General features: G+C 49.2%; 3 protein-coding genes across 7 annotated transcripts in view; all 3 read left to right on the top strand.

Annotated features, from left to right (window-relative positions):
- The window catches only part of LOC125952630 (voltage-dependent calcium channel subunit alpha-2/delta-4), a 55492-nt gene extending 46522 nt beyond the window's left edge, over window positions 1-8970 (top strand). For 4 of the 5 annotated variants that reach the window (XM_049682225.1, XM_049682222.1, XM_049682224.1 and 1 more), the window contains 6 exons: window positions 1214-1321; window positions 1397-1510; window positions 1595-1742; window positions 1819-2436; window positions 2518-2674; window positions 2745-8970. In XM_049682225.1, the coding sequence (XP_049538182.1) occupies window positions 1214-1321; window positions 1397-1510; window positions 1595-1742; window positions 1819-2436; window positions 2518-2674; window positions 2745-2929 (1330 nt within the window). In that variant the 3' untranslated portion in view covers window positions 2930-8970. The remainder of the gene's footprint in view (window positions 1-1213; window positions 1322-1396; window positions 1511-1594; window positions 1743-1818; window positions 2437-2517; window positions 2675-2744) is intronic. The other variant, XM_049682226.1, reaches the window with a different exon arrangement.
- Window positions 8971-9285: 315 nt separating this feature from the next.
- On the top strand, window positions 9286-10985 carry LOC125951381 (nuclear envelope integral membrane protein 1). The gene is made up of 2 exons (XM_049680190.1): window positions 9286-9449; window positions 9527-10985. The coding sequence occupies exons 1-2, from the start codon at window positions 9371-9373 to the stop codon at window positions 10672-10674; spliced, it is 1227 nt and encodes a 408-aa protein (XP_049536147.1). The 5' UTR covers window positions 9286-9370; the 3' UTR covers window positions 10675-10985.
- Window positions 10986-11118: 133 nt separating this feature from the next.
- LOC125948811 (2-oxoglutarate and iron-dependent oxygenase domain-containing protein 3-like) lies at window positions 11119-12746 on the top strand. Its single transcript, XM_049675249.1, has 2 exons — window positions 11119-11282; window positions 11350-12746. Exons 1-2 carry the CDS (start codon window positions 11197-11199, stop codon window positions 12299-12301), a joined length of 1038 nt encoding a protein of 345 aa, XP_049531206.1. The 5' UTR covers window positions 11119-11196; the 3' UTR covers window positions 12302-12746.
- The last annotated feature ends 284 nt before the right edge of the window (window positions 12747-13030 follow it).

Raw genomic sequence — 13030 nt, 5'->3', positions numbered from 1 at the left:
TCTGGAGTAGCTATCAAAATGGCTCTCCAAAAAAAAACAATGAGGTTATAACGTATCTTGCGTAATTGAACCTCCCCCTGAGCCCTGGCCATAAGCTGACGTGTTCGACGACATGAAAGGCAACACACCAGATAGTCTACAGTAACACACACACGAACGCTTGCACGCACACACGCACGCACGAAGGCACGCAATAATGATGTTCCAGCTCCAACGCTTCTCAGACCACCGGCCATTGCACCATTTGGTCTCTGTTCGCTGGTGGTTACTAATCACGATCATTACGAGCATGTCGGGCAAATGAAGTGGTGTGGCCGGCAAATTAATTTAAATTTTTCACCCATTAAACACCGCATCCCCGGTCGCCATCCACCGCCCGGGGAGGGAGGGGGGAGGGGGCCGGTCTCCCGGGTACTGAGATTACCCGATTCTCCCCGGCGGTCGGCCGCTAGAGGACGTAACGGGATTAGAAAGGGTTTTAACGTCGCTTCCGTTCCACCGGAAGGAGTCGTCCACCAGGGCCGGTGCGGTTTTTGCCGGAGTAGATATCGCGTGGTCTCTTGGGGGGAGCACGGTCGAGGTAAGGGGGGCGAGTGGCCCCATTGGGGTGGGGGTTTGGTAATGGGGATAGCTTTGGACCGTCGTCGACCATTAGTCAGCTGGCTATAATGAATTGGCGACTCCCAAGACTCCCCGTTGGTTCGCGTTGGATGGTGTGCGCGCTCGTGTGTGTTTGGTTGGTTGGTGCTGTCGGAGGTCTTTTTTACGACCGGATCCAGACCAGGCCGGTCGTTGGTAACCCTTTTCCCTCGGATTGACGGTCGACGGGTTGGACCACGGGAGCTGAGTACTGTCGGGATGGGATAACGCATGCATATTTAATTGGCTACAGGGTGGTCAATGGTAGCGAGAACAGCGAGCTCTTGAACCCGGGACCCCCTCGGGAAATCATGGGCAAAGATTGTGGCCAGGAGATAATCCAATAATGGTGGCCGAGGATACCACCGAGGATGGTGCAACCGGTTCACAGACGCACGCTCAACAAGTACTTTAATCGTTTCCCTCTCTCTCTCTTTTTCTCTCTTTTTCTGTTTCTCCCCTCGTCTTTTCTTTTTGTCATTTTGCTCCCCGCTGCTGCCCGGTCTCGTCTCGCCCTTTGGATCATTGCCAACGTCATGGCATTCCGATGCTCTCCCCCGGGACATTCCTGTAGTAGACTCGGGTATAGCATGTTCAACGTAAAGACCACGTTCGTGGCCACTCGATCGGGGCTGTTGCGCTGGATAGATCATTTGCCCCACTCGGAGGACTCTCCAGAACCGTAAGTACTCGTGAAGCGGAGGTCGCACGAGTGTAACCTGACCAAAACCCCAACCGGCCATTTCCCCCTATGCAGCCATTTCAGTGAAGTCAATGCAAGGGCGATGGACATGAGCTGGTACAAGCGAGCGGTTGATCTGTACGCCACCGAACCAGAAGGATTCGTGTTCAGTGTCCCCTTCAACTCCGGGTAAGGGTGTGGTTTGCGTGCGCTTTGGTAGCCTTACAATGACATGCTAATGGGAGTACAACGTCGTTCTGCTCTGCTTCTCAGGTACTCTGGAAAGAACAGCTCGACACTGGTCACCGCCAGTCACGCCATCTTCATCGACCATCGAGGCCACAAGGCACCGGCCGCTGTGGTCGGTTTACAGTTTCTGCACGAATCGCTCTTTAAGCACTTTATCAACATCACCTCGAAGGTAGGAAAGTAGTCACTGCGAACTGCTTTCGGAGGTAACGCCGCTAACACACACACTTTCACTCTTGACCGTCTAGTGTACGGCATCGGCTACCTGCAAGAAGAACTGCGCTTCGGACGAGCTCGACTGCTATCTGCTGGATGACAATGGTTTTGTGATACTTTCGGAGCGAAGCGAACACACCGGCAAGTTCTTCGGTCAGATCGATGGTACCATCATGGATTCGTTGGTGCAGGATCGAATCTATCGGCGCGTTGGTCTGATGGACTACCAGGGCATCTGCTCCGACCGGGACAATCCGTATACGGGTGCGGGTGAACCACTGAAACCGGTGCGTCCGATGTCCTGGTTGCTCAAGTACTTTGTCTCGTTCGCCACGTACTGGTTGTCGGTGTTACCGACACCGATCGGTGCCTGGCAGAACACGAACTACTACGATGCGCAGGATGAGCTGGATGATGACGAGACGTACGATTACGAGCAACCGGACTACGAACTACCGCCCGAGCACAGTGACGTCACGACGCCGGATTATGAGCAGCGATCGACGCCGACACCGCAACGATCCCATGCCCAGGCCGGTCCGCGTGTTGCACCCGATCCGGCCCATGCTAGACCGTGCGATCTCAAGACGGACCTGTACGTGTTGCAGCCGGATCGGTTGAACTCGAGTGGTCAGAACAATCCACTCAAGGTAAGTTGATCGTTCCCGGGGAGGAGGGCGTCAGGATCGTCGGGAGGTGGATTCTTTTAATACGATTTCTTCGATCCCCAGGGTAAACTGACCAACTGTCACTCGTCGGGCTGTGAGCGGCCATTCAGTGTCCAGAAGATACCGAACAGTAATCTCATTCTGCTGGTGGTGGACGTTCTGTGTCCGTGCGGTTCCAAGCAGCTAGACATCGAACCGCTGGAGGTGGTCGGTGGAGCGGGTAAGGGTGTGTCGCCATCGCACTAGACCTTCTGCTTCTACTTTACCCTCCTTTCCTCACCTTTCGACAGGAGCATGCGGTGTACGGCGAATGGCAAAGGAAAAGATGCTCCGCAAGCGTCCGGGCAAATGCATCAGCTACCATCCGGAGGAGATCGAGATCAAGCAGTGCGGTACGGCCACGTCGCTGTTCCATGCTTCGCTCTACTCGACGATAGCCACCTTCATCGTGATATGGGTGCTGGCCAGCGCGTGATAAGATGCTTGCAACTAAGTCTCAACCAATGGGAGTGGTCGGTCCGGTGGAAACGCTTTGGTTTTTTGGGAGACAAAAGACGGGCCAGAGTCGCTTTATGCTTTCTGTTTGATTTTCTGACCGGTTCTGAGGTGCTAGCCACCATCCATTTGGGGAGCGGGGGTAAGACAGAATTTCCATTGGAGCGCACACGCAGACCCCTTCCATGGAATGCCCGAAGCGGCCCGAAATTGACGAAATTGTTCTCTACTCTACACGTAAGCGTAAGAAATGTTATCAATGTATACAGTTTTGGCTATTGTGACAGCAACTAAAAAAGGAACGACCCCGCCACCTTCCCCCGAGGCCGAGGTAATTCGTTGGGAAAACCCTCCCGAAAGCATACGGCAGACAGATGTGTGATGCGAGTGAAAGGGAAAAGCATTCTGTGGGCGGCGGTATCAACCCCCCGCGATGGGACGAAGAAAGAGGCAGATGATTTAGACGAGAACGAAAAAGCGATGTTGCGATTCCAATTCAGCTTTACAGACACGCTCTCGTTCTCCTCTCTCCGTCTCTCACTCTTCGTCTTTCTCTCGTCTACTACCTGGACTGGACCTACGTTCGACCAAACACGGAATGGTGCAAGCAAATCAAAGATACGGCCAAAAGTGTAAAATAATTTAAGCAACATTTTACTTGTACATACCCATAAGGAGGCAGGCAGCCAGGCAGATCGATGACCTATCCTTCGAATCAAAATCGCCATAACACATCGCGTCTCTATTGAGGGTCTCGCCTGCAGACCCAAAGGTTGGAGTGTGGTACCGCTTTTTGGAGGATAAAATTCTGGACAATACGAAGAGCTAGAGAGCTGGCACATAGGAACACGAGGAATGGGGAGCGCCTAAATTTTCCGACGTGCACCAGATGACGAAGGATGGAATGATGATGTGGTACTAAGATTTAATTAATTTACAAACCAAAAAAGAAAACAAAAACCAAAAATCTCTTTAGGCACATTATTAGCGAAAAAAAAACTCATGTTCAGCGGTTGTTGGTTAGCTGCGAGCAGATTACGGCGATGAAGAAGCTGCTGCTGCTGCTGCCGTAGGCCGCCCCACTACACGTTAGCGAATATGCAAGCAAACCAAAAATGCGTTTCATTTCATATGCACGTTCATTGTTCAAACATAACTAGTTAAAAGACGAAAGACGGCGCGGGAAGGATACTTTAAGCAATCGCTAGATCCGTGTGAACCGAGAAACTTGTCAGATGCCAAGAAGGTTCACTGTTGTAAGTGGTAACCTCGACCTCGACCTCGATCGGTCGTGGTCGCGTGGTGGTGGGAAGGAAGGAAGAAGGCAGTGGCCATACCATACCAATGCCGGTGCCGGTTCTTTTGCGTTGAGTAGCTAATTGATTAGCTAAATTGTAAATGCACACGTTGACAGAGGACATACCAGAGTTAGATTAGTTCCACGATTCACGCAGGTCTCCCTCGCCCCCGTAGTCAGAGCACCCCTGTACGGTTAGCGTTAGTTACATTATGTATCCCGTAAGCGTGTATAAAGAATGGAACGGAACGGCGCACGTTGAGCTCGGGCTCAGATGAGATAGCAGCGATAGAGAGCGAGCGCGAAGAGGGGCTTAGCTAAATTGTGCGGCGATTGTTTGTTTCGTGTGGCTTTGCGACAGACGTTCTACATCGTTTTTATTGTTTTTATCTTTAGAAAATGCATGGTGCATATCACGCCACTGCGGGTGATGATTGTTAGCTTTTGCGTTTGGGCGTTTTGAATGGAAGACAGTGCTGCGAAAAGCAGCCTCTGCGTGCCACAGAGCATGAATCGTAGTAAGATTACTTTGCGCGTGTCGTGTCTTCGGCTTTCGCTAGTTGAATTGTAGTTCTTATACCCTGAAACCGTTGTGCAATGAACGAGCTTAGTTTTGTGGGATACTTTAATGTTTTTTGTTACAATCGGCACACACACACACACACACGTGTGTTATCAAATCGTTAGCCAGATGATGGGATTTTTGGGCCAAAGTGTGTCTCGAATGAATATTGCGTTTTATCGTGGCGCGCCGTTGATCAAGAGCAACATAGTTTAATCGGGCAATTTATTGGTAGTCAACGTAGTAGACACTGGAGGGAGTGGAGATCACACAGGACAAACCGTACGCTGTTTTGCCAGAGGGCCAGACAGTGACGACCGAAAAACCAAACGTTTTGTTTGTGAGAGGTTTATTGTGAGGAAAATGCGCAGGTACCGGTGCGAATTCTTCCATTTTTGACTCCTTCTTTCATCCCCATACACGAGTTTATCATCCATATCGAGGCAACTACCTAAGCGAAAACCGGAAGCTACAAAATGAACGAGCAGCAATAAGTAAGCAGGCCACGATTTGAAGGAGTTTGCTGGTTGGTGACAAACTTTAGCCAGAGAAAGAGAGTGTGGAAGATGGGAAAAGAAGGGAATAGAGAAAAGGGAAGGGTAAGGGTAACATAGTAAAGAATACGCATCTTCTTCTCGCAAAATCTTACAATTCCCTTGAGCTCCATCTAGCATGTGGGTGGGTCCTTCCATCTAGCATGTGGGCGTTCCAGCAACCATTCATCGTATTCAACACACTATAGCTTGTACATTACAAACTCCATCTATCTCGTGACAGTGCGGACAGGGGAGCAACAATCATCTATACACCCACTGGGGGTGTGCAAACCGATTTCCGAAAATTTGTCCGAAATCGAGTCCGAACTGCAACCACATCTACTACATATGCAAACATTTTTCTCCCAATCCTCATAAGCAAACAAACAAAAGAAAAACCAAAAGGAATGGAAAACAAACAATCAGGTTCATGTTCACAACTATTAGCATACTCTCCGTTCGAATTCACATTCCAAAGGAATCATCTAGATTAGTAGGATTTACTGTCGAAGGACTCGAGGGCACGAGCGAGAAGGGGCTTAGAACACTAAACACTGTATAAGGGTGGTCCGGGCTGGCCAAAGGTGGAAATGTTGATCCATTGCGTGTGCAAGAGAGCGCGTGTGTGTGTGTGTGTAAGGAACGCTTGTGAGGCAGAGAGATAGAGAGGTTGGTCGGCAGAAAGGGTCGTGCGAGTGCGGTGAAATAATTTTATATAATGTCTTCCATATAGTATTGTAATGTAACGGAGTATAGTAATTGAAATGGTTAAAAACTATAATGTGCACCACGCGGCGTGTGCGTCTAACACACAAACCGCCGCCAATCCCCCCCCTCTAGTGTGATCGTGAAGTTGCGTAGGTGGTGGTGGTGGTGATGGTGGTATCTATTTGTTTTACTTTTTTCCTTCCCTGCTCTCCCCTTGGGGAGCTACGACGGTACAAGAGGAGAATCTACTGAGGAAAAAGGAGCAACTCTAGCTAGCTATTAAGGTATCTCAAATATTTTAAACGGAAAAGAACCCTTTGGTGGACACCTGTCACTCTGTCTGTACGCTGTATTTAGGAGGTTATGCACTCAAAAGTAAGAAAAGAAATCAAAAGGACGATCGATTTAAAGACGTGTGTGGGCATGGTAATGCTACTATTACTGTGGTTTACGCTGGTTAGTTTCGTCACTGTTGCTTCCTGTTTCCCGCTCTCTCTCTATCAGTAAACATCCAGGTCGATTCCGTTCAAATCCAGGTCGAGGTCGAGGCTTCAATTTCAATTACCGTACGGTGCGCGCCTCCCAAGACGTGCATGCCTTTTTTGACTGATGGTTTACTGCTGTTCAGCTGCACCACATACCAGCTGCACACACACACACACACAAACACATACAAAGTAGCGGGCCAGGGTTTTTCTTTAGTTGAACCGAAGCCTTTTCGTTCGTCTCGGGTTTTATTTCAGACGGTCAGGTTACTAGATTGGTTTGTGAATAATGCGTAATAAAGGTTAGGGAGCACATGGCAGAGCTGCTCTTGGTGTGAAGCGAACGAATTCGAAAAAGGCATGACTAGGCAGGCTAAGTAGCACTTCCGGTCCGTGCACACAGACACGCGGAATTCAGTGGTGATTGTAAAACGCGTAGCAAACCATCAGGTGGCGGTTAGCCACCTTCTCCACCATCCCCCATGAAAAGAGGTCAGTGGAATCTCAAAAACTACGTGAAAAAAATAATTAGATAGTTCGATATTGTAATTGCACTTCAAATAAACAAAAAAAACAAAAGAAAGAACCCCGAACATAAAATATACGAGGAAGGACGGAAAGCAAAGAAGCAGAACAAACCATCAAAACCACCATACAGCTCGTAGGGCGAGACGGTGGGCGCAGATTGGAAACCATAAGAAAAAATCTCAACATAAATAGCAGAACAGAACAAAACTGACAAAGGCAACAAATACTTACATACCTGGATCAAATGTTTACCTTGACGAACGCGATGATGAAACAATGACTAAAAGACTCTTTATGTATCCTTCCCCCTTGGCTCTTCTCCCTTGACCCGTTGGGAAAGATGTTGCAATGGTCGCAGCAGTGGCATAGGAGACGTCCCCAAAATATCTCTTGCATCTGTACATAGCGCCGCCGGTAGTGGGAACAGAACTGATCCCTTGGGAAACGATGCTGGGAATCGTCATAGGATGCTAGATGTCCAGGGTGTTTTTGCAGATACTTTGCAGATAAATACGAATGCAACGGGCTAGTAATGGGTTGATAATAGTCATAAAAAAGGTGAATTTAATGTAGCTCTTCCACTAAGTTAGCCATCAACAGGTCATTCGCTTCGGTTTTTGGTTCGGTGACTGTCGAGCACCGTTTTGATGCTCCGCGGATGTCTCCTATGAACGTACGGTTGTGTCGCATTAAGATGGAGCTAGTTAGAGAAACACGCACAAAGAACAAAGCAAACACCGATTGTTTCGTAGAGCGATAGCAGTTGTGTTCCTCTGATGCACTCGTGCACTTGCGTTACTTTGCTAAGTAGGCGCACTCTTTCAGTTGGCCGTGCACAACGACTGCTTGGATTCAACCACTCAACCCATATCAGGCAGGACCACCAGCTTCGCACTGGTAACGGTCCCATCTGGTCGCAATATTTCAGGGGCCCTTTTTTCGGGCATTTAAAAAGGGTCGATAACTTAAGCAATGGAAATGTGAGACGGAAAGTATACATTCAAATATCACTTTATTAACATATCCCCTTTTACGATTGGTTTCGTTGCGTTCCGAACCCAAAATTTCTCTTTTGGACACATATCGAAATTAAGGATAATAGCGAACAGCGAACCGTTCCTGAGCAAACGGCCCTTGAGAGAGTTATCTCTCGTTTCACACTGTTCAATCCCATTGCCATATTGCCAACAGATGTGCATCTATTCACCGCGATTAAAGCGTACAAGACATAAGATAAAACACTATCAGAATGAGACGGAGGAAGGATGTTAGAAAAGCAACCACCAAACAACACCCAAACGAACATTAAATATTAGCAAAAAGAGAGCAAAAAACACGATACAAACATGAACTACATACTCATGATGAAAACCACTACAGTTGAGGGCCTACAGGAACCGGGCGGTCACAAAGTCACACCATCAGCAGCCACTACACATCATCCATTAAACAGCAGAAGCTACGACATGGGAAACTTCTGTGGCATAGAGTTACTACTCTGTTACTAGCAGATGTAGCGAGGGTACCACTCCATCATGGAACTAGGAAGCGGGCGGCTAGATCGGGGCCCGGCGTCAAAACGGCCGGTAGCAACGAGTGGGTCGAAGCCATTTTGAGTGTAAAATATATTTAAAAACAAAACATTCCACTGAAAACACGAACCACGAGCCGATTCCGGGTGCCAGAGGGGATAGGAAGAGAAGCATGATGGGAAGAGGTCAGCAGAACCGGAGCCATGTTGTAGTGACCCATGACTTTCGGGAATTCTTCTCCACGAGTAACGCGCCGGCCGGCTCGCGTTCCGGATACTTTATGAGGCGATCCAATGGATAAGGGCAAAGAGGCGAGGCAGAAACGCGAGAGGAAAACACTAACTACTAATAATAAAGTCGTATGAAAAGTGAATAAGTGACAAATAAATTAAATAAAACGAAAAGCCTACAACGTTCGCCTTCATTTTCTTCCGGTGTTGCAGCGACAGGGGGGAAGGGAGTGTAAAAAGAAAGGAGATTACTTTGCCCCGTTGCCCCGTTGTTATTTGATGATTTCTTGGGAGTATTTCTCTCAACAAATCAATTTAATTGTGTGCTTAATGTGCTTAAGGCGATTTCAAATGCCGTTAATAAATTTTGGTTCATTTTGGTTCGTCTGGCACCGGCTTACTTATTGTGCTGCGTGGGCAAGCATGATGTAAACAAGCTTCGTTGTGTGTGTGTGTGAGTGATGCGCTTAACCGGCAGAAATTCCAGATTTTTTAGCAAAATTCGAGAAACTTTGAAGAAACTTCGCTGTTTTTAAGGACGCTATGAGGAGCGTCGGTTGGTTGCTAGTGGTCTGCCTGTGGCCGAGTGTGGCCCTGGGCCAGGAAACGAAGAAAAACAAAGGTAAGTGAGCGTGATGCGCCGTTTTTCCTTTTTACCTGCCTCTCGATGAACGCCGTTTGTGTTTCCCGCCCGAACAGTAAATTTCCTGCAACCGGATCGCCCCGTGCGGTACACGCCGGACGAATGGAGCATCTATCGGCCCGGACTGGTGGTGTACTGCCACCACGGACAGGAGGAAACTCCGCTGAACGCCTTTCTGACCGTGACGCTGAGACTGGATTGCGATCATGAAGATTTTAACCAATATCCGGGCAACACACCGGCGGAGGTGGAGAAACACTGGCAGGATGACCAGAGTCTGTTCAGCTTCAATCTGTTTGCCTCGAAGAAGCGACGACTCGTCGAGCTGGATCCGTTCAACCAGAGCTGCCTCGGAATTGTGTCGTCGGGAAACTACGAGATGACGCTGCTGTTGAACCGCTTTGATGTGTGGCGCGTCGGAATGCTGTTTTTCGGAGCGCTCATATTCTTCACTGCCCACGCACTGAGCCAGAACTCGCTGTTCTACTACTTCGGCGGCGTCGTACTCGGTGTGGCATCGTCCGCCCTGATCATCGTGTACTTCTTCAGTAAACTGCTACCGTATCGGCCCCTCATGTACGGTGTGATGCTCGGCGGATGGACACTCGGCATCTGTGGACTGCAGATGCTGTACGAGAACATGCGCGTCATCTTCGTGGTGTACCGGCATTACGTGTTCTGGTATATCCTGGTGGTGGGCTTCTTCACCTTCCTCGTTTGCTACCGGATGGGTCCACCACGGAATCCGCGGAGCAAACAAGTGATCCAGTGGGCATTGCAGTTGATGGCTCTTGCCCTCATGTTTTTCTCCACCTACCAGCGCACGCTGGCTGCGTGCATCGTGACAGTGGCCACCACCGGGTACTTCCTGTCCGTGCCGATTGCTGTGGGCCGATGGTTACTCAACAAGTACTATCGTCTGTTTCCGGCCAAGCGCCGACTGCTCACGTTGGAGGAGTTCGAGCAGCAAGGCATTGTCGAAACGGCCAAAGCACTAAACCAGCTGCGGGAGTACTGTCGCAGTCCGGATTGCAAGCAGTGGAAAACGGTGCTGAGGCTGCAGGAACCGATACGCTTCGCGTCCTTTATCGAGGGATCGAACCACCTGCTGGACGAAGAAATCTCCGAGTACGAGGCTCGCTCGTCGTGTGACGATATATCGATATCGGAGGATGAGCTCGATGAGAGCATCCCTTCGTCGTAATGCCATAGTCGCGAACCCTCAACCCTCCGAAACCATGGCTTCTTGTACATTAATGGAGTAGTGTACTGCCTTTTGTGACTTGTAAATAAACCGAACACCGTTTTCAATCGTAGGAAGCGGCTTTACTCATACGGTCGCTTCATCGTCGCGGTTACATTTCAACATCCCACTCACAACATTTCACCCAAATATACAAGCCAAGGCAACCATAATGGCATAAAGACTGAATAATACAGCAACCATTGCGCTCCACCAAGCCTACTCAAACGCGTAATGTTTGCTTTCTGTTCTTGAATAAAAATTTCACTCGTAACACCAAAAACTCGTTTGAATTATCTTCCGTTTCCGTTTCCGTTTTAAACGAGGTACGATAAACGAACGCGCCAATTTGACGTTTCCAGGACTTTTTTGTTATCGATTTTTTGTTTGCTCCGTAGCTTGCGCGGTGACGGTTTTTACGTCCGTTTTCCGGAAAATCAGCAATTTTCTCCAATACTAACGGATCCCTGAGAAGCGTGTGCAATGAGTGAAGGAGGTGGACCACCACCCGCGGTTCGCCACCGGAAGAAAAGTGCCGGCGATGGTGGTCCGCGACAGAACCGTAAATCGTAAGTGGCGATTCTGCTGTGCGCTCGTGTGGGTTAATGTACCTGTTTTTGTCTGTTTTCATTAAAGGAAGTTTAGCTCCGGTGCTGGAACCGGTGGTTCCTCACCGTCCGTTGCCCAGCAACATCAAATGTGGGCCCGTGTCGTGCTGATGGTAGCCATCGCAGCAATCGTGTACTTCACCACATTCCGAACGCGGGAGAAGAAGTTTGCGACACAGCGGGAGGTGCTGGAGCTGCGTTCGCAACCCCTCGACTGCTCCCGGGCGTACCTGGAGGAGATCTCGAAGTTCGCCGGCTGCATACCGGCCCAGTGTGGTCGGTTCGTCAGTGATAAGATAGTGTCGACGGCCGAAGCCGGTATTCTGCTCGACCTAGCCCGTGCCGGCTTCGAGCACGGCCAATCATCCGGAGGTGCCTCCATACTGGATCTGCACTCGGGGGCGCTCTCGCAGGGCACGCAGTTCGTTAACATCTATCGACTGCCGGAAGCACGGCGTGTCTTCACCACGCAGCACATCAATGTGTACCGGCACGTGAAGGAGAAGGTACGACAAGCCGTGGCCGACCATTTCCGACTGTCCGTCGATGGTCTGCACCTGACGCACCCGACCTTTTTCTCTCGCCTTACGAACGGGACGGCCAAAACGATCCACGACGAATACTGGCATCCGCACGTCGACAAGGAAACGTACAGCTCGTTCCACTACACCACGCTGCTCTATCTGACCGACTACGGGAAAGACTTTACCGGTGGTCGGTTCGTGTTCATCGACAGCGAGGGCAAGCATAATCGCACCAACGTGTACATCGAACCGCGACGGGCTCGTGTCAGTGGGTTCACGTCGGGGGCTGAGAATATGCATCATGTGGAGCAGGTTACCGGAGGGATTCGGTTCGCCATCACGATTTCCTTCACCTGCGATCCCGAGCATGCGATGGGAGATCCAAAGATGACCCTCGAACAGGATGATGGTGAGAATGGAGGCGTACCAGATGACATCAATCAGACTGTCCCCTGAGATAAGGCTGTGCACGTTACCAATTCCGCCGCCAGTGCTACCAGCACCGTATTAGTCATTCAGACGCTAGAAGAGTTCAATGCGTGAGCATTCCTTATGATGTGCCACACAACCGCAACCACCAGTCAGCAGAAAGGGAGCCACTGAAACAGTATTTCATTTGTAGTTCAATTTGCTTTAAAAAGAAATGTTTTTTTTTAAGATCAATCACGCTTCATCGTGGTATAGATAATAGCAGTAGCAGCAGGTCGAGGGTTGCGCCGCATGGCTCGGCAAGAACCAACGTAGCGGTATCCTATGGTAACGAACAAAGCATGGTTACAAAGCAATACACACTGTATGTAATTTTAAACACATTCGCGTAAAGCACGCATCATTATTGGATGAAATAAAGTAAAAGAACACTCACTCAGTATAAATCCTGAAACTAGAGTCCCGTTTTTGGCATGCACCAAATCTGTTTCAATGCTACAATGAAATTAATACCTTTTTATGGAAGTTGTAATTATAGTGTCCTGTGCCTTTGAGAAATAGAGGGCTTTTCTGTCGTCCCTAGCCCAGGACATCTTATATCGCTCTGAGAATCCTCCTCTCGAACGTGAATACGATTAAAGTGACAAGTTTTTTGAATGCGGAAGTTAAGAGAAGCAAAGTTTTGAAACCGACGAAAGATCCAGCCCATAAAACGGCCACCAAGCTAGCTGAGACTGAACGAAATTAGTTTATCAA

This window comes from Anopheles darlingi, chromosome 2 (assembly GCF_943734745.1).
Source record: "Anopheles darlingi chromosome 2, idAnoDarlMG_H_01, whole genome shotgun sequence".
Lineage (NCBI taxonomy): Eukaryota > Metazoa > Arthropoda > Insecta > Diptera > Culicidae > Anopheles > Anopheles darlingi.
This window is presented reverse-complemented; position numbering and strand designations above follow the sequence as displayed.

Excerpts from the sequence above, each read along its gene's own strand:
- LOC125951381 (XM_049680190.1), top strand. The coding sequence starts at position 9,371 with ATGAGGAGCGTCGGTTGGTTGCTAGTGGTCTGCCTGTGGCCGAGTGTG. Across the intron at positions 9,450-9,526 it reads GGAAACGAAGAAAAACAAAG|TAAATTTCCTGCAACCGGAT; the intron begins GTAAGTGAGCGT and ends CCGCCCGAACAG.
- LOC125948811 (XM_049675249.1), top strand. The coding sequence starts at position 11,197 with ATGAGTGAAGGAGGTGGACCACCACCCGCGGTTCGCCACCGGAAGAAA. Across the intron at positions 11,283-11,349 it reads CCGCGACAGAACCGTAAATC|GAAGTTTAGCTCCGGTGCTG; the intron begins GTAAGTGGCGAT and ends TTTTCATTAAAG.